This window comes from Pongo abelii, chromosome 16, assembly GCF_028885655.2.
Source record: "Pongo abelii isolate AG06213 chromosome 16, NHGRI_mPonAbe1-v2.0_pri, whole genome shotgun sequence".
Lineage (NCBI taxonomy): Eukaryota > Metazoa > Chordata > Mammalia > Primates > Hominidae > Pongo > Pongo abelii.
The window spans coordinates 35,905,591-35,925,040 of record NC_072001.2 but is presented as its reverse complement, the minus strand read 5'-3'; the positions used below and the strand labels follow the sequence as shown (position 1 = coordinate 35,925,040).

The following is a 19,450-nucleotide window of genomic DNA, read 5'->3' as shown; positions in this document are numbered from 1 at the left end:
TCTCCTATCTACAGATTCTTTTTTTAAATCAGGCGGTGGGTATAAAAACATAGATAGAATTCATAAGAACTAGTATTTGATTGTACAACAGGGTGATTACAGTCAACAATAATTTGTTGTACATTTAAAAATAACTAAAAGAGTATAACTGGAATGTTTGAAATGCAAAGAAATGATAAATACTTGAGGTGATGGATACCGCATTTACCCTGATGTGATTATTATGCACTATATGCCTGTATCAAAATATCTCTTGTACCCCATATGTATATATACCTACTATGTACCCATACAAATTAAAAATTAAATTGGGGGAAGGGGCTTATTTCCTTAGCATACTCATATATCTCCTATAGATGATGATGTTAGCCAGATAGTAACATAAAACCAGTGATGTGTTGAGGATCTCAGTATCTAATTTTCATGGAAATCACGTGGAAAGCTAATACTCATTTTTCTTTATGTAATTAAGCTTTGAAAAGGTAAGGGAGAGGCAAGGAAAAAATTCCCCGAAGTCTTTGAGAGGATCTTCAATGCGCACACCTTGTTAGCATATCTGGGTATCTGTGTGGGTTGGTTTGTGGGTTAAAAAATGAACAGCAATGAAAAAACATACACAAAAAGGAGCCCTTTTTTTCCCTTTAATAACCAGCTGTGACTTTGGCTAGAAACTCGTCCTCTAAAATAATTCTATTGGCTAAAATTCGTCCTCTATATTTTTGTAGAGATTTGCCCGTATGTTAAAATAAGACATAGCTTGTGTTGGTGGTCTCACAGTCAAATCAGAGTTTCACAGGAAGGAATTTTGCTTCCGAAACTCTAGTTTAGTGCTTTCCTTCTTGTGACATTGTTAGAATGCAAAGAAAATCATAAATTTACAGACTTTTTGAAGAAAACAAAAATCATTGAGAAAATATGTAAACTCTCTCAATTTCATTGCTATCTCATAATAATCTTTTTTCTTTTACTTAACCTTAGTCTTTGAGTAGGAAACCATCCTCCTCCTTGTCAAGGCTGATTCCTCCCCATGTGTCCTTGGGCCCATGTCTTCTTCCTCTGGTGCCTTTTTTGGCTTTTGTCCCATATTTTATACCATCTTTCACTGTATCATCAATATCTCCTTCCTTGCTACTTCCTTCTTTTCAACCTGAAAACATACTTCTGTTTTCCATGTCTTAAAAAAAAAACAAAAACAGGCCAGGCGCAGTAGCTCACGCCTGTAATCCCAGCAATTTGGGAGGCCGAGGTGGGGGGATCACCTGAGGTCAGGAGTTTGAGACCAGCCTGGCAAAACCCCGTCTCTACCAAAAATACAAAAATTTGTCGAGCATGGTGGTGGCCGCCTGTAATCCCAGCTACTTGGGAGGCTGAGGCAGGAGAATCGCTTGAACCCAGGAGGCGGAGGTTGCAGTGAGCCAAGATCTCACCACTGTACTCCAGCCTCGGCAACAAGAGTGAAACTCCGTCTCAAAAACAAAACAAAACAGCCAGGCATGGTAGCTCACACCTGTAATCCCAGCACTTTGGGAGGCTGAGATGAGCAGATCACCTGAGGTCAGGAGTTCAAGACCAGCCTGACCAACATGGAGAAACCTCCTCTCTACTAAAAATACAAAATTAACTGGGCGTGGTGGTGCATGCCTGTAATACCAGCTACTCGGGAGGCTGAGGCAGGAGAATCGCTTGACTCCAGGAGGCCGAGGTTGCGGTGAGCCGAGATTGTGCCATTGTGCTCCAGCCTGGGCAACGAGAGCGAAACTCAGTCTCAAAAAAAAAAAAAAAGAAAAGAAAAGACAAGACAAGACAAGAAACCAGAACAGCAAATACCTATACAGGTTATTACTCATATTTTTCTTGTCTTAACCACTAGCGTTCTCACTTGCTCTTTGTAATATAGTTAGTTTGGTGTTCTCTCACTCTACTAAAGTTGCTGCCTAAAACTCTGTCTGTAACATATCTTTTTTTTTTGAAGCAGTATCTCACTCTGTCACCCAGGCTGGAGTGGAGTGCAGTGGCATGATCTCGGCTCACTGCAACCTCCACCTCCCGGGTTCAAGCAATTCTGCCACCTCAGTTTCCCAGGTAGCTGGTACTACAGGTGCCAGCTAATTAGCCACACCCAGCTAGTTTTTGTATTTTTACTAGGGATGGGGTTTCACCACGTTGACCAGGCTGGTCTCGATCTCCTGACCTCTGGTGATCTGCCTGCCTCGGCCTCCCAAAGTGCTGGGATTACAGGAGTGAGCCACCATGCCTGGCCTGTAACCCTTTAATTTGTTTCTTTCTTGACCTCTTTGCAGAATTTGATGTTGTCCCCAGCTCCTCATTCTTGACTCCCTGTCTGTTCTCTTTCTACTCCAATCTGTTCTGACATTACTACTGACTTAATCTTTAAGAGTAGTGCTGAACATACTGCTTCCCTGGTCAAAAACAATCCATGGCTTCATGAGTCATTTGTCTATGAAGATAGCATTAATATCCTACCAACCTGATTAAAATCCTTCTGCGACTTGATACCTTTTATCACTCCTTCTTGACTTCTCTCTCCTGACACGTATCTAAAAAGAGTTTTTCCCTTTGTACTTGTTAGTTGTTTTCTCAGTCTTATATTACGTTTCTTCCTCTTGGAATTTCATTTTCTTAATCTCTACCTGTCCAATGCCCATATTTTAATGAGGGGCTATTTTAAAATGCTTTCTTCTGCCTGAAGTGTTATTCTGATTCTACAAACATGATGTTGACTCTCCTTTTTTTTTTTTTTAACTCCTCCGATTTGTTCTTTGATACCTTATGGAATAGGTCTCTTTCTGCTGTGTATTATAGTAATTTTGTTATTATTCATACACTCCTACCCCTGCAGCATGTAGGTTGTTTAAAGAAAAACCCCTCAGTGGCTCACCCCTGTAATCCCAGCACTTTGGGAGGCTAAGGTGGGCAGATCACTTGATCTCGGGAGTTTGAGACCAGGCTGCACAACATGGCAAAACCCTGTCTCTACAAAATATACAAAAATTATCTGGGCATGATGGCATGTACCTGTTTTCCCAGCTACTTGGAGGAGCTGAGGTAGGAGAATTGCCTGGGCCCAGGAGCTGGAGGTTGCAGTGAGCTGAGATCACGCCACTGCACTGCAGCCTGGGTGACAGAGTGAGACCCTATCTCAAAAAGAAGAAAAACAAAAAGGAAAGCAAAGAAAAGAAAAACTCCGTGGAAAGAAGAAGAGCCATTAACCTATTGCAGAACTTCCTTTTTTGTGTGTTTGTTTTTTGAGACAGAGTCTTGTTCTGTCGCCCAGGATGGAGTGCAGTGGCACGATCTTGGCTCACTGCAAGCTCCGTCTCCTGGGTTCACGCCATTCTCCTGTCTTAGCCTCCTGAGTAGCTGGGACTACAGGCACTCGCCACCACACCCGGCTAATATTTTGTATTTTTAGTAGAGACGGGATTTCACCGTGTTAGCCAGGATGGTCTCGATCTCCAGACCTCGTGATCCGCCCACCTCAGCCTCCCAAAGTGCTGGGATTACAGGCGTGAGCCACTGCGCCCAGCTTTCCTTTGTTTTTTTTAATCTCCTCTTTGAAAAAGCTGCACTCCATCCCAGGGTGGATGGAAAGGAGAAAGGCGGGCAATAACTTGTCCAAAATCACACACAAGAGGCAGAATTCAAAGCCCTCTAGGACTTAATGAGCAAGGGGAGGGGGCAGTAATGGTATTCAGAGAAAGCAGCTGCAGCTGGAGGAGAACTACCCCAGAGGAGCGTGGTCTTCATTAGAGGGCACGCCTACTGCCAAACTATAGCCCAGGAGAGAAGGAGTCAGGGGATAAAGATCCTGAGCCCTCTTCCATCTGCTCTCCAATCTGTTACTGTTTCCCAGTGGCTAAATCTAGTAGAAGCCACAGTGCAAGGGAACTTGCTGATTGAGTTCATAAAAGTCAGTCTCTTGGTCTTAGGAGGGTGTGAAAGGTAGAGTGTGAATTTGACTGGACTAATAAAAATTTTCCAGTTTAGAAATGGAATACAGGTAATCTATCTTACCTGTGTTGGGCTCAGATGGAGTCACAGGGAAAGACTGTGCCAATGACTAGGCAAAGAAAGCTTTGCATTGGCCTTTTAAGGCCAAAATCAATTAGGATGTCTGCCGTCAGCAGAAAGAATGACGACAACTAATTCTTGAATCTTATTTTTAGCATTGGTGAAATATGCTATGAACAATAGATAGCATCTACTAAAAGGCAATCGTTTCTCATTATGATGAGGCACAACAGATATTTCCATTTGGGGTAGAGTGAGGTAATCTACTTGTTTATTGGAAAAAGAATCAAGGGAGAAATCACTGCTGCAACGTTGTCATAGAGAGAATGCCAGCCTGGAGCCTGTCAGAGGAAATAGAAGACACGAAGACTCCCTGGAAAGCAAAGTGCTTTTACCTTGAACATAACCAGAGCAGGTCACTTCACAGGCCGAATTAAGATGTATAATTCAGTGTGTGGCTCCTGCAGAGCTGCTGCATTTGAGTCCAAGTAGAATGAGGCAATGCTGTTTGAAATAGTCCTGTGAACTCAGCATGGAATTGCAACACCAGTGCATTTAACCCAAATGCACAGTGATTTCCTGTCCTTTTGCTTTTTTTCTCTTAGGACTTACAGCTCTTTTTCCTCTGGTTTCTTCGATGAAAAATATGTGTGATGATTCCATACTGCATTCTGACTTTCTAATGGGTTGTCACAGAGAAGAGTTTGCCCTGCTCTAAAGCCTTCTTCTGACATGGAACACACTAGAGGGTTGAGGTTGAAGTTCATTTGCTGAGGGAAGATGCTTTTTTGTTGAAACAACCAGCTAGTCAACCTGGTTTGGCTCAGTCCACAAGTTCCAATGAGCCTTCTGTGGGTTGTGGTTTTCATGTCAATTCCATTTTCACAGCTTTTGCAGTGTTCCATCCCATGTATGTGCCACCCAGTGGCCAGCCTAGGCCCTGGGAAATTGTCTTATCTCTTCATTTCTTTTCAAAGCCCTTCGTATGGTGTTTAAGATCAGATCCACAATCTACAGGCTGGGGTTAATTCAGGTATCCATGAACAACTTTATGGGTCACTTTCTAAGATCCTTCTCCATAATCTTCCCCATACTTCTGGGTTCTCTGAGGCTCTGATTTCAGTCCTCTAACTAGAAATCTAGGACTACTAACCCTCCAACTCTTTGGCTGCCAACTTCCTGCAACTCTGCCCACACCCAAAATCAACGAGAGGCAGAACAGAGTGAGAGAAAAAGAAATAGGGGGTTTCCCCCATACATCTTGGGACTACAGTTCCTCTAATCGTAGAGAAATGTTCTCCTCCCTCAGAGTTTTAGGTGCCAACAAGAAAACTTCTTCCTGTTCTTGATTCTGAATTACAGGACTTCTCCTATATCTTCCTCTGTTTGTGCTGATATTCACTGCCATGTTTCAGGCACATTTGAGTCCAGGCTTAAGGGCTACTGAAGGACAAAGTTGAGAAAGTTAACTGCTTTACAGTTGGGTGATACTTCAAAGCCTGGTCTTCCTCATCAACCTGCTTGTTACCATTTACTTTTAGAGTGTTCGAATAGCTGCTCCATGCATTTTATATTGGTGGTTTTTTCTGTTGCATTCAGTGGGAGAGCTAGGATAGAGTGCACTTACTTTATCTTACATGGAATTTAAACACCTTATATACTGTATGATTCCTTCCAAATGTGTTAACTTTAGCCTAATTCTCATTCTCTATCCCTTTGCATCTAGCAGTGTTCTGGACATATTTGTTTGATTATTCCCCTGATACATCGAATTCAATATTTCCAAAACTGAATTCATCTTCCCCTGAAGCCTATTCCTCTTCATGCATTTATCTTTGTGAATGGCACCACAATCTACACAGTCACCTACATCTGAAATCATGGAACCAAATTCTTTCCTGTCACGCATATCCATCTAACCACCAGACCCTTTCAATTCTATCTTTTTATTTAATTTTTACTTATTTATTTAGAGACAGAGTCTCACTCTTTCACCCATGCTGGAGTGCAGTGGCACAATCTCGGCTCACTGCAGCCTAGATCTCCTGGGTTCAAGCAATTTTCATGCCTTAGCCACCCGAATAACTGGGATTACGGGCATATGCCACCACGCCTGTCTAATTTTTTCTGTGTTTTTAGTAGAGATGGGGTTTCGCCATGTTGGTCAGGCTGGTCTTGAACTCAAGTGATCCACCCACCTCAGGCTCCCAAAGTGCTGGGATTATAGTCATGAGGCACCATGCCTGGTCTGAAATCTATCTTTTTAAATTGACCATCTCTTCTCCATCACATTGCTACTGCTTTGGTTTTGACTATCACTTCTTTCTGGAATATTGAAAGACCTCTCTAAGTGATTTATACCACTAGTCTTACCCCCTACTTGTCTAGTCTCTACTTTACTTCTGAAGCAATCTTTTTACAACAAGTATAAATAAGTAGCTTAGGATTCTTCATTGGCTCCTATGGCTCCTGGGGTAGTGAAGCTCCTTAGTCTACGTTCAGTACAAAGTTTCTTACAACATACTGCTTCCCAGGGCCCAGAACAAAGGAACTGTAGTCCTAAGTTCATGAGACAAACTCCCATTTCTTTTTTCTTCCTCTGTTCTGCTCCTCTTTGGCTCCGGACATGTGCACCACAAGTGTGGTAAGAGCATTCTATATGGAAGTTTCTGGGTGGATAAGGCAATATTGTGAAGTTCTTTTTTCTTTCTTTCTTTTTTTTTAAAATAATAGTAGCTTTATGCCTTGCATTATGGCTTTATTGCTATAAAATCCAATGTTATAATTTTCTAAACCTTGACTTGAGTTTCCCAGCTGTGACTAACATATAGAGTTCTAACCATGACATTTTCTCCATTTACATAACCAAGACTTATAAAGACCAGGGGAAAAAAGTACTTGATCCTGTAAACAGGCACCACATGTCTGTAATTCTCATAAAGGATATAGCCTTTATATCAGTCCTTCTCTTCTTTTATTTCTAAATTAGAATCTTCATTGAGTTTTTACTGCCTATACCAGCTGTAGTGAACTCCTGGTGCTCTTTTTCTAGATTTTATTGTTTAAGGGATGACCTTAGGGAGCAGCACTTTACCTGATCAGATATGCTGAAGCTCTCCAATGAGTGTGGTGTTTTTTTTTTTTTTTTTTTTTTTGAAAGACAGGGTCTTGCTCTGTCACTCAGGCTGGAGTACGGTGGTGCAGTGGTGCAATCTCAGTCCACTGCAGCTTCAACCTCCCAGGCGATCCCCTTGCCTCAGCCTCACTAGCAGCTGGGAGTACAGGCTTGCACCACATTCCCAGCTAATTTTCTTTATTTTTTGTAGAAACAAGGTTTCACTATGTTCCCCAGACTGGTCTCAAATTCCTGAGCTCAAGCAATCCTCCTGCCTTGGCCTCCCAAGGTGCTGGGATTACAGGGGTGAGCTGCTGCGCCTGGCCCCAGTGAGTGTTAAAGAAGCAAGATGTGAGACATTGTTAAGAAATTATGTAACACCAAGTTAACAACAAAAACAACAAAACTCCTCTATTCCAATTAGATGGAAAACCAGTTTGTTAGTGGAAGGCAGTAGATGAAGAGCAACATGACCTATGAAGCAATGTAGTGAGACAGACCTGAGTTTGAAACTTGCATATTCTGAGCCATATTCCCTTAGACAAATTCCTTTATCTCTCTGAATTTCAGTTTCCTCGTCTGTAAAATGGAGATGTACTGATCCCATGAGATAACAAAATGAAAATATAAGTGTCTATGTGCTCAGTATATACAAATTCCCTCTCTTGGAGAATAGAATATGCAGTCATACTCCTATTTGAAATTACGGCATAAACTGTGCTGCAACTTTGAACAGATTATGAATTTTTTTTTTTTTTTTTTTTGAGATGGAGTCTCACTCTGTCACCAGGCTGGAGTGCAGTGGCGCGATCTTGGCTCACTGCAAACTTGGCCTCCTGCGTTCAAGGAATTCTCATGCCTCAGCCTCCTGAGTAGCTAGGATTATAGGCATGCACTACCACACGCAGCTAATTTTTGTATTTTTAGCAGAGACAGGGTTCACCATGTTGGCCAGGCTGGTGTCAATCTCCTGACCTGGTGATCTGCCCGCCTTGGCCTCCCAAAGTGCTGGATTACAGGCGTGAGCCACCGTACCCGGCCAATTTGAAAATTTTTAACACTCCTCCCCCAACATCACACACTTCTCCTAATCCATGGGAATTGAGGAGATAAGAGGAGCTAGAGGAAAATGATGCTTGAAGAGGGAGGAGAGCATTCTATTTTTCCAAAACTCAGCATAGCTCATCTGCTGCTTCCCTTCAGTTTGTCTGAGAATTCATTAATTGAACTCCTAATGCTTAGGGCTCAGTATTGTGCTCAGTGGATATGGACAGCTTTGCAATTGCTTTTATTACTGATTATTATAAATTACACAATAAGAGACTACCTCCTAAGTGAGTTCTTGGACATATGCAGAGAGTCTGTACCAATAATTGTTAAGTATCCCTACACATGTGCATCTTTAGAAAATGCTAGCAATAAGCATTTTAGAAAAGTTTTAAAAATACGGCTGGGGGCAGTGGCTCACACCTATAATCAATCCCAGCACTCTGAGAAGCTGAGGTGGGAGGATTGCTTGAGTCCAGGAGTTCCAGACCAGCCTGGGAAACCTGGCGAAAGCCTGTTTCTACAAACAAATACGAAAAAACTAGCTGGGTGGTGTAGTCCCACCTACTCGGGAGGCTGAGGTGGGAGGATCACTTGAGCCTAGGATGTTGAGACCGCAGTGAGCCATGTTTGCACCACTGTACTCCAGCCTAAGCGACAGAGCAAGAACCCATCTAAAAAAAAAAAAAAGACTACTTGAATGAGAACAGCCCCACATACGATTGTGAAAGAGGCAAGGCCTCTCCTGGTCTCCTGGCATTCTGGTTTGACCAGATATCTGCAATTTTCATAACCCTCATTTTATCACTCTTAATTTTCTCTCTCTTCCTCAAGGAGTTACTTTTACCAGACTCTTCCTCCTTTCTCTCTTCCTTCACTCAAAATATACTTTTATGTAGCTTTTTGCTATTTAGAATCAGTTAGAAAAAACCTGAGGGAAATAATTCACTAAAGATATCAAGGGCTAATGAATAGTTATTATGTTATCATTCCCAGGGTGTGGGCGGTGCTTGTTTTAAGCAAAGAAGGCTTGAAGACTGGGCAATAGCTTAAGAAACTAGAAATATAGAGTTTGTGTGTGGGGATGGTGGCCACAGACACATTTCTGAGGTCCCTCATATCACACAAGGAAGCAACCCCCTTCACTAATTATGTGACATTTCAGCCATTTCTGTGGTGAAGTCATTGAAAAATCTGTACAGGGCCAGCAGTTCCTTATAGATTTTTTGCTGTTCCTCTGCCATTCCATTTGGCTTCAAATAGACAACAGGAAGGAAAAAAGAAGGCAATACAACAACAAAAAATAAATAAAAAAGAAAACAGCAAAACTTGATTAAGACTTGAGTTATTTAAATTTTAAACTTTTACACTGAAATTTTTACTGTTGACTCCAAATTTGGGGCCTAAGATCTTTCCTCACATTGTGTTTTAAGTTAAATCGATAATTTGAGCTCAGATCTTGAAGGTGGTTTTTAGAGGGTAAAAAGGCTTGATCTATCTATCTTTGCAAAGTAATATTCCAAATATGAGTTGTGAAAATGGCTGTGTTTTCTAAGGATCTCAAAGCCCCCTAGATAAGGACTTCTGGGAGTTATAATAGCTCTATTTTACAGAAGAACATAAACCGAGGTCTAGAGAAGTTGAGAGACCTGATCCAGGCTGCACAGTGAGTTCCCATGTAGGGAAAGGGAACTTTTGTCCTGGGGGTGAAATGAGAGGACTTTCCCATCTCTCAGTTATACAAAAGTTCTACTGATCTGGAGTGGGGTGGGAGTGAGGAAGAGATTGAAATCTGGCTATTGTCTGATTCCTTGAGTTGTTGAGGTCAGCCAGAGAGGAAGGATAAGTCATGGTTATGCTATGATTTTATGTTGGTGTGTGATTTATGCACTCTGTTAGACAAGCTGCTTTCTTCCCCTGTTCCTCCAACAGGCAGTCTCATTGCTGGAGATGACTGTCAGCTGCTTTCTCTGCATAGCCACCATCACATGCCTCACCACTGGAGCCTGGGAAGCCTGACCACAAACGGGCATCTCCAAGGCATGAATAATTAGGTAGGCATAATGGAAGGCACTCATTGCACCCTCCAATTGCATAAGCCCATTACGGAACTCTGCTACATCAGCTTCTATCTTCCAAAGGGGGAAGTCAGAGGATTTTCGTACAAGGGCACTGTAACTCTAGACAGATCCAATAAAGGTTTTCATAACTGCTACCAAGTCAGGGAGGAGTCAGACATCATCAGCCTCAGCCAGGAGCCGGACGAACATCCAGGCGACATATTTTTCAAGCAGACTCCCACAAAAGACATTCTAACTGAGCTGTACAAACTCACAACAGAGAGGGAGAGACTGCTAACCAATCTCCTGAGCTCAGACCACATCCTGGGGATCACGATGGGGAACCAGGAGGGGAAGCTGCAAGAGCTGTCCGTGAGCCTGGCCCCTGAGGATGACGGTTTCCAGAGTGCTGGGGACTGGCAGGGAGAGCTCCCTTTGGGCCCTCTCAATAAGAGGAGCACCCACGGGAACAAAAAGCCTCGGAGGTCTGGTGGAAGGAGAGAGAGCTTTGGGGCTCTCTCACAGAAGAGGACCAAAAGAAAAGGGCGTGGAGCCCGAGAATCAGCTCCTCTGATGGGCAAGGACCAGATCTGTTCCAGCCACTCCCTTCCTCTTTCTAGAACAAGGCCTAACCTTTGGGTACTAGAGGAGAAAGGAAATCTGCTCCCAAATGGGGCACTTGCCTCCTCCCTGCAGAGAAGAGAGAGCTGCCCCCCAGATATTCCCAAGACGCCAGACACAGACCTTAGCTTTGGGAGCTTTGAGACGGCTTTCAAGGACACTGGGCTTGGAAGAGAAGTGCTGCCCCCTGACTGCAGCTCCACAGAGGCAGGAGGGGATGGCATTCGGAGGCCGCCGAGCGGGCTGGAGCATCAGCAAACAGGCTTGTCTGAAAGTCACCAGGACCCTGAGAAGCATCCAGAGGCAGAAAAGGATGAGATGGAGAAGCCGGCTAAGCGGACTTGCAAGCAGAAACCTGTCTCCAAAGTGGTGGCCAAAGTTCAGGACCTGTCCTCCCAGGTACAAAGAGTAGTTAAAACGCATTCTAAGGGTAAGGAGACAATTGCCATTTGCCCAGCAGCCCACGCTGAGTTTGTACCCAAAGCTGACTTGCTCACCCTCCCGGGAGCTGAGGCTGGGGCTCATGGTTCCAGGCGGCAGGGCAAGGAGCGGCAAGGGGATGGGTCATCGCAGTCGCCAGCCAGGGAAACAGCCTCCATTTCTAGTGTGTCGGCCAGTACCGAGGGGGCCGTGAACAAGGTCCTCCTGAAGGTGATAGAGAGCGAGAAGTTAGATGAAGCCCCTGAGGGGAAAAGACTGGGCTTCCCTGTCCACACGAGTGTCCCCCACACTCGCCCAGAAACCAGAAACAGGCGGAGAGCCGGGTTGCCCCTCGGTGGCCACAAGTCCTTGTTTCTGGATCTGCCCCACAAAGTAGGTCCTGACTCCTCACAACCCAGAGGTGATAAGAAGAAGCCATCCCCCCCAGCACCGGCAGCTCTCGGCAAGGTGTTTAATAATTCAGCGCAGTCCAGCACACACAAACGGATGTCACCTGTTCCCTCGTCTCTGTCTCCAAGGCTCCCCAGCCCTCAGCAGCATCACAGGATCCTCCGGCTCCCTGCATTGCCTGGTGAGAGGGAAGCTGCTCTTAATGACTCTCCTGGTAGAAAGAGCCGTGTCTTCTCTGGGTGCGTCTCTGCTGACACCTTGGAGCCACCATCCTCTGCAAAGGTCACGGAGACCAAAGGAGCCAGCCCGGCCTTCCTCAGAGCAGGCCAACCTCAGTTGGTGCCTGGGGAAACTTTGGAAAAGAGCTTGGGGCCAGGGAAGACCACAGCTGGGCCTCAGCACCAGTCACCTCCAGGTTAGTCTCTGTTTAAGATGCTTTGAATCTATTCTTGGCTGATTTGGGAACTATCAGTCTGCCTCTGCTACTTAGAAACTGACTGATTAACAATGGACCAAAATTCCTAGGCCTATTAGTTCACTTTGTAGCAAGAAAACGGGGAGTGGAACAGGGGGGTGTGGAGATGATGAGGATGGTTTTGACCTAGTGGTTCAGAGGTATAGTTGCTTCCAGGACTTTGTGAATGTCTTTTATTTCTTTCTTTCTTTCTTTTTTTTTGGCATCCTCTAAAGTTACTTCTGTGGTTGCGTAACAGTGACTCTCAAAGGAAAACAGGAACAGGCAGAGAGAAGTAGTAACTTGTCCCTGCCTTTGATGGTAACACTGGGTAATTGGCCTCTTGACCTAAATTCTGCCCGTTCATGCTGCTGGAGTCATTCTAGGGATTCTCTAAGCAGAAGTGCAAAACTACGCTGTGTCTTCACTTATGTCTGTAGTTAGAGGTTTTTGTTTGTTTGTTTGTTTTTAGTAATCATCTCGATAAGTGCTATTATTTTATGACAAAAACTTTTGTTTTTTAACAGAAGAGGAATGAATTCAGTCTAATTTGAAGAAACTTGGTTCAAAGTTTTCTTTTTTTACAGTTTTTAAATTTCCCAAATAAGCACAAATTGACTTTATTCCGTAGGTCTCTTTTACTTATGGGTTGTTACTGTTACTGGTATAGCATCATTTCTTATGTAAAAGGTGCTAAAGAGCTCATTTGACTTATATACTTAATGTGATTTAAAATGTTACATGAAAATAATTTTGTGGATTCAATAGGACCAAAAAAGACTGTGTAAAAGAAGCGCCACTCCAGTATTCATTACATTTTCTAGGTCGTTGTGGCCAGAATCTCAGGGTTTTATATGCCATTGTGCAGGTTATGTGTTCTTTTTCAGAGCTCCTCTAACAGCATGTGGGCAATGCTTTGTCTAGGGAATAGCTCATAATATGATAGACAGTCTCTTACAGGTTAGAGCAAACATCAAGTGCAATTTTTGAGATAAAAAATATCTATCTAGGGAAGAGGAGCGTCAAAGCTTTTTGGTAATTTTGAACTTGTGAAATTTTATAAATCTCTCTAGATCATTGATCCGGGGGGTAGAGTTTTAAAAATGTGGTAAATGCTTTTCATCTTGTTTTTTGCAATAAATCTTGTTTTGATAAGATTTGCTACTTTCATAACCAATATGCTTCACCAGGAAACTCACAGAATCGTAGATTTTATATCGTGTATCGCAGAACCCTAGTGATGAAAATTCTTTCTCCTGTCGGATGCTGAGGACTTAGAAACACTTGACAAGGACACTCTCTGAGATTATTAAGAGAGAGATTTCTGGAGGCATGAGTGTAGAATATCTTAGTTGCCTTAACTCCAAAAACTGCAGAAACTGTGCATTAAATACATTGCTCTTTAGTAAATCCTCTTTTTCTTCAATGTAGGATTATCTTATTATTTTGCCCTTTTTCTATTTGAAAAATATCATAAAAGCTCCAGTGTATCTGGATCAAGGCAGGCACACAGAGCACATTCAGTTTCTGTTGGAGACTGACCGTGAGCCCACTGAGTGACAAGTTGAATGGATGATCACATGTTCCTTTGGCCTCTCTGTGCAATCACTCAACATTCCCTTTACTTTGGCCTCAGCCTTCCATTGGGACTTCAGCAGCACTTTCAGGAGCCAGTCATAAGAACTGTAAGGATCTCCTGTGCTTCTAACCTTATAAAAGAAGAGGCTGGAAAAGAGAAGGAGAGTAGAAGTGGGTAAGAGCTTTTTTTCTGATATGGGTAACTTCTCTACCGTGGAGACTTCCTATAGGGCCTCCAGCCATTACCTCCTATTGGCCCTACTTTGAAAGGCATGAGGGAGGGAGTTCCCCAGATAGTACCTTTGATTTGTATCCTCTGTCTAGTTCCCTTTTCTCTCTTGATTTTCCCTTTCCTGTCGCCATGAGTCCTCTTTATATTCTGAACCCTTCAGTGACTCCTTGCAGCTGGGAAGCCCATACAGGGAGAAGTTTCCTGCTTCCAGCTACCTTTGTCTTTCACTTCATTTCTCTTCCCACCTAAACCCAGAAGAAGGCTCAGAGAGTTCCCAGCAGTCCAGAAAGAGGGGTGAATAATTCATTTACCATCACAGTACAGTGTCCCTTTATCTGAACCCAACTCCCACCTTTCTCCCAGGTTAGCTATTAACCAGATTAAGTTTATGGTCTGTGGATATTTATTTCCTATGGAAATAACATCTAGGTTTTTTTACTGAAGTGATGTCATTAAGATTATTGAAAGCTCTCATTAACTGCTTAAGAAAGAGATTAAGTCTGGCAAAAGTCATCAGATCTGTTTCCAGTTGGAAGACTCTTCAATGTTAGAGGCAAGTAGTAATTCCCAGGAACCAGTGAAACCCACTTATCCTTGTTACAAGACTAAACAGTTAAAGCTGACATTACCATTCATGCAGGATGTAGCATAAGGATATCACAGAGGCCAGTGATGCACCTTCTACTGGCTTTGTAATTTCTTAGCTTCTCATTTCAAGGATGATGCATGGGAATCTCTTACATAGTGGTGATAAAATAGGGAGTATACTAACAAGAACTGGTAGTTAGGTTTTTCTTCTCCTGCCTCCTCCCACCACCAACCTGGAGATTGGTTTTATAGTATTTTATTTGGGGGATGGAGACTGATGTGGAATGTTCCCAAGCCTTTGTGGAGTACGGTCTTCCCCCAAACCTTGAGGAACTCTAGTTGTGCTAGCCTGCAAAGCAGTGTCCTTGGGGCTTGGTGCTAGGATTCCTTTCTGTTTTGCTTGCTTTCATTTACCTTTGATTCAAAGTAAACCCTTTTAGTGCCAGAAGAATCACAGGGAGCTTGGCTCACCATACTTGGGAAATGCCCAATCTTTAGTGTGCTCTTGAGTAATCCTGTGGTTGTTTTCCTTTGATTGAAGTCACTGATGTGGTGATGGAAGCATATGCTCCAGTCATAGTTCTTCCTGATATTGAGAACTGAGAATCTCTTGATCAATTCTTGTGCCCATGAAAATATGTAATTAATGTCAACTTATTAAGAGTTAAGAGGCATACATGAAATAAACTTTATTTACATGTGTAAACCCCTAATGCTACTGTCAAAGCTTTGATTTTCTCTGTGGATATACATTATGGGAAGTAAATATAAACTCTTCCCATATTAGTATTAAGGTTTGATGCAATTCCAATAAAATTGTAAAGAAGCGTCACAACATTAATAGATATATGCAGCCATTTAAGATTACTACAGAAAGTATGTAGTACATAGAAAATTATCTAAAATTAATTCAGAGGGAAAATAGGACTCAAAAATTGCATCAGCCATATTCTACCCATATAAAACAAATACAGGAATTAAGTTGACATAAAGTATGTTGCTGTGCACTTTTGAGAAAGTAATAGGATCCCAATTAAAACTCTGTGTAACTATGACCTGGCAATCCCACTTTTAGGAATTTAGCCTACATAAATTTATGTACCAATAAGAAATTAGGCATAAGGATGTTTATTGCAGCATTGTCTGTAGTGGCAAAAAATAGCTAGAAAAAATTTGAATGTCCATCATTAGAGAAATGGTTAAATAAATGATTGTGCATTTATGCTCTGTCATATTATGAGGCTGTTCAGAGTACTGATCTAGATTTGTATCTATTTGAGTTATAAAATAATATATAAAATGCTCTCAGTTTTTGTAAAACAACTATCACCCCTCCCGATATATAAATATATATGTTTGGTACAGGTTCGAATATCATGGAGATGGGTGTGGAAGAACACTGGCCAGGCTGTTAACATTCCTTATTGAGGGTCAAGGCAGTGGAGGTGGGGAATGAAGTGAAGGAGAAAGATGCGGAAGCGTTGGAGAAAGGCATTAATTTTATTTCTCTTTACATATTTTTATATTGTTTCTCTGGTTGTAGTGAATATGTTACTTTTATGATTCTTCAAGAGTGATTTAACTACTTTTATTTTTTAAGAAAAAAACAAATTCACCACCTAGAGTGCTTGTGTGTGGGGTCGGGCGTGAGGAGTACAATTATAGCTAAACCACACTTTTCTATGTTTTCCCCATGTCCTTTGAGGCAAGAATTTTAGCATTGAGAATACATCATTGTTACAAGGGGAAATGTAGGTTGTTAGAGAGCTGTAAAAGCTGCGCCCAAAAAGCACTAGTCCAGGAGTTAGGGATAGGATGAGGATAGAGCATAATCCAGAAACCAACAGAAGAAGGCAATTCAGAGAGGCCCTTGGATTATTCACAGTCCTGAGAGGAAACAGATACCTGCAAGGCTGAAGGCACAAGGGAAGGCGTGGTCACTGGAGCCCAGAGAGGGTAATGGAGGGGACCCTCTGTCAGGAACAGTGGTTTGTGGTAGAGACACCCAGCGGAGAGGAAGCTGTGGGGATAAATATCCTGGCCTCACTCTCCTCTGAACCACTTCCTGTAAACCTCCTCTAACTGAACCAACCAGAAAGCAGGGTGTAAAGGAGCCAAACCAGGGGCTGTGGTCTACGGGGTCAGCCTTCCAGGGCCAAGAGCAGGTTGAGAAAAATGGGGAGTGGATCTGGAGGAGCTGATGGGAGTCTGGATGATGGGGATGAATTATGCCATAAAGAACAGGAAAATACTGTTGCTTCTAACCCTCTTTGAGGGAGTTACTTCGGTAGAATGACATCTATGAGTAGATTATAAGAGGCTGAAGATGAGTAGGTGATAAGGAAGTGGAAGTAGTGGCTACAGTTTTTTCCCTCCCATTTATTAGTAAATGGATGTGAAAGATGGGATGGAATTTTAAATGAGCAACAGGGGAAAGAAGAATGTGTGTTTATGTGGTATAAGTTTTGTTATAGAACAGTGGTAATCTTAATACTTAAATGATTATTACAGTGTTTTATTTCTTTCTCATGTGACCTTTCTCCTCTAAATTTGATTAGGTCGACCATCTTTTTATTGTTAAAAGTTCATACAAAGAGAAAGTGAATTAGAAGTCCTGGTAATATGATTTTTAGTCCATGGATTCAGAAACAATATCTGTATTTTTTTTTTCAAAAAACAACACACAAAGCTCTTAAAATTTAACAGTGGTTGAGATCCCATTGTGCCTGCTTGCTTTTTGTGTAAAGCATAAAGAGAATTTTAAAGAGTGCCTTTTCCAATTATCTCAAATTAAGAATAGCTCACTGGCATGTGAAATACGAAATAAATGTTCTACTAATGAACAATTTGTATTTTAAGGTCAGTTTCTGTATGAAATAAATGAGTATTTTTCTCATTTGTTTTGCTTTTTAAAGGGGAATGTGATTTAAAGGCTGGGACCATGGCCAAAATCTGATGTTTTAAAATCCCAAGCCAGCTCTATGCCTGTGCATTTTTCCCCAGATTAAGATTGAATTATGCTTTGAGGAAAACACCTTCCACTGGATTGCTTTTCACTTGTCTCTATTTTTGGATTCAGAGTAGAAGATATAAAGCAAGGGTGGCAGTCTGTGGCCTTTGGCTATGCACAGCCTTCCGAAATAATTCCAAAGATGTGTATAAATAGCAGAATAACACCATGATTAAAAGTAACAGCCACTGATAAATGTAAAAGAGAAAACTATTTTTTAAAATAAATAGATATTAAATTTTAGAGACTAATTCGTTGGATATATTTGTTAACTCAACACTCTGCCTCATGGGATTATTGGTTGGGACATTAGAAAAAGACAACCTTTTCGGGTTGTAATTGGATTACAAGTATTATATCAAATTGATAAAGCAGAGTACTGAATATTGAAAGCATATATTTTGTTTTCTTTTTTTTTTTTTTTTTTTTTTTGAGATAGAGTCTCGCTCTTGTTTCCCAGGCTAGAGTACAGTGGCGCGATCTTGGCTCACTGCAGCCTCCGCCTTCCAGGTTCAAGGAATTCTCCTTCCTCAGCCTCCCAGCTAGCTGGGATTGCAGGTGTGCGTCTGGCTAGTTTTTGTATTTTTAGTAGGGATGGGATTTCACCATGTTGGCCAGGCTCGTCTTGAACTCCTGACCTCGTGATCTGCCCGTCTTGGCCTTCCAAAGTGCTGGGATTACAGGGGTGAGCCACGCTTGTTTTGTTTTATTTCTTAGGGACTCCTGAGAGAGAGCACTTTTTGAAAACGGTAGATACCACTGCGGCCCCACCCCCTTCCTCTTTATAGCTGTGAGCAGATAAATGACTGTGGTGCCGATCTCACTGTATTTGCTTTCTGATTACTTACAGGGATAGTGACTTCTGTTAGAGAATTTTGAAATTGGAATCAGACCATATCTAATGTATCTTTGTGGCCCCTGGGCTGTGATATTAGGTCATACCATCCCCTTGGAGTTCCTCTGTGTGTCCCGGCAGCTCAGCCTCCTATCATGGCATGTTCTGGAGTTTATTCCCTCTCATGGAAGGTTCTAGGAATTTTTTTTTCACAGTCATGGATTGTTCCAGTACATTGAAACAAGGGCTCAGAGCCTTATAGAAAAGAACTTGAAATCAGGTCAGAATTGGAATTCAGAGATGTATAGGATACAGACGGATTTGAGGGGTCCTGGAAGGATGTTGGATAATAGGGAGGAACAACAAACTACTGAAGGAAAAGTACCACGAGAGAACACTTCTGGGCCAGAATGTCTGTGGACAAACATTTCCTCATCCTCCTAGGAGGGCCCCTACACTTGAGGAATAAGGAGCTTTGGCACAAAGAAATGAAAGAACTTTATCATCAGAAGCCCAACAATTTTTCAGTGTTGAAGAGCTGTTCAAGAGAGGTAGGGACTTCCTCTCTTGAGGACTGGGTTTCACGCTAAGCAAGTGAGTGAGGGCTTCAAACACTGAGATTCAGATTTTTGTATTAATAATTCATGGTATATTCCCAGTTACTCGGGAGGCTGAGGCACGAGAATCACTTGAACCAGGGAGGAGGATGTTACAGTGAGCCGAGATCACGCCACTGCACTCCAGCCTGGGTGACAGAGAGAGACTCCATTTCAAAAAAAAAATTTCATGGTAATACAATTTTATTCACAATAAAGTCACAAATCAGTTCATTCAGATTTCACATATTTTTTCTAAAACGTTGAAGTTTTTAGTTTCAGTTTTGTGTTTAGAAGGAGAACCCAGAAGTGCTCCTGTGACTGAGTAAAGCTGTTGGTTTCCAGGTGAGCCCAGAGGAATTGTGGAGAGTAAAAAAGGTGTGCAGCTTGGGCCTCAGCTATGTTCTCCCTCGGATTCAGACTTGTCGGGGCATGTCTGGATAATTTGACA

The 19,450-nt window shown here is 42.3% G+C and overlaps 1 protein-coding gene across 5 annotated transcripts in view; it reads left to right on the top strand.

The window, feature by feature from the left end:
- Window positions 1-19,450, top strand: part of FMN1 (formin 1) — a 434,649-nt gene that overhangs the window by 29,752 nt on the left and 385,447 nt on the right. For 4 of the 5 annotated variants that reach the window (XM_063716551.1, XM_024232602.3, XM_063716552.1 and 1 more), the window contains one exon: window positions 10,127-12,121. In XM_063716551.1, the coding sequence (XP_063572621.1) occupies window positions 10,258-12,121 (1,864 nt within the window). In that variant the 5' untranslated portion in view covers window positions 10,127-10,257. Of the gene's footprint in view, window positions 1-10,126; window positions 12,122-13,796; window positions 17,362-19,450 lie in introns of those variants that run through there. The other variant, XM_054532546.1, reaches the window with a different exon arrangement.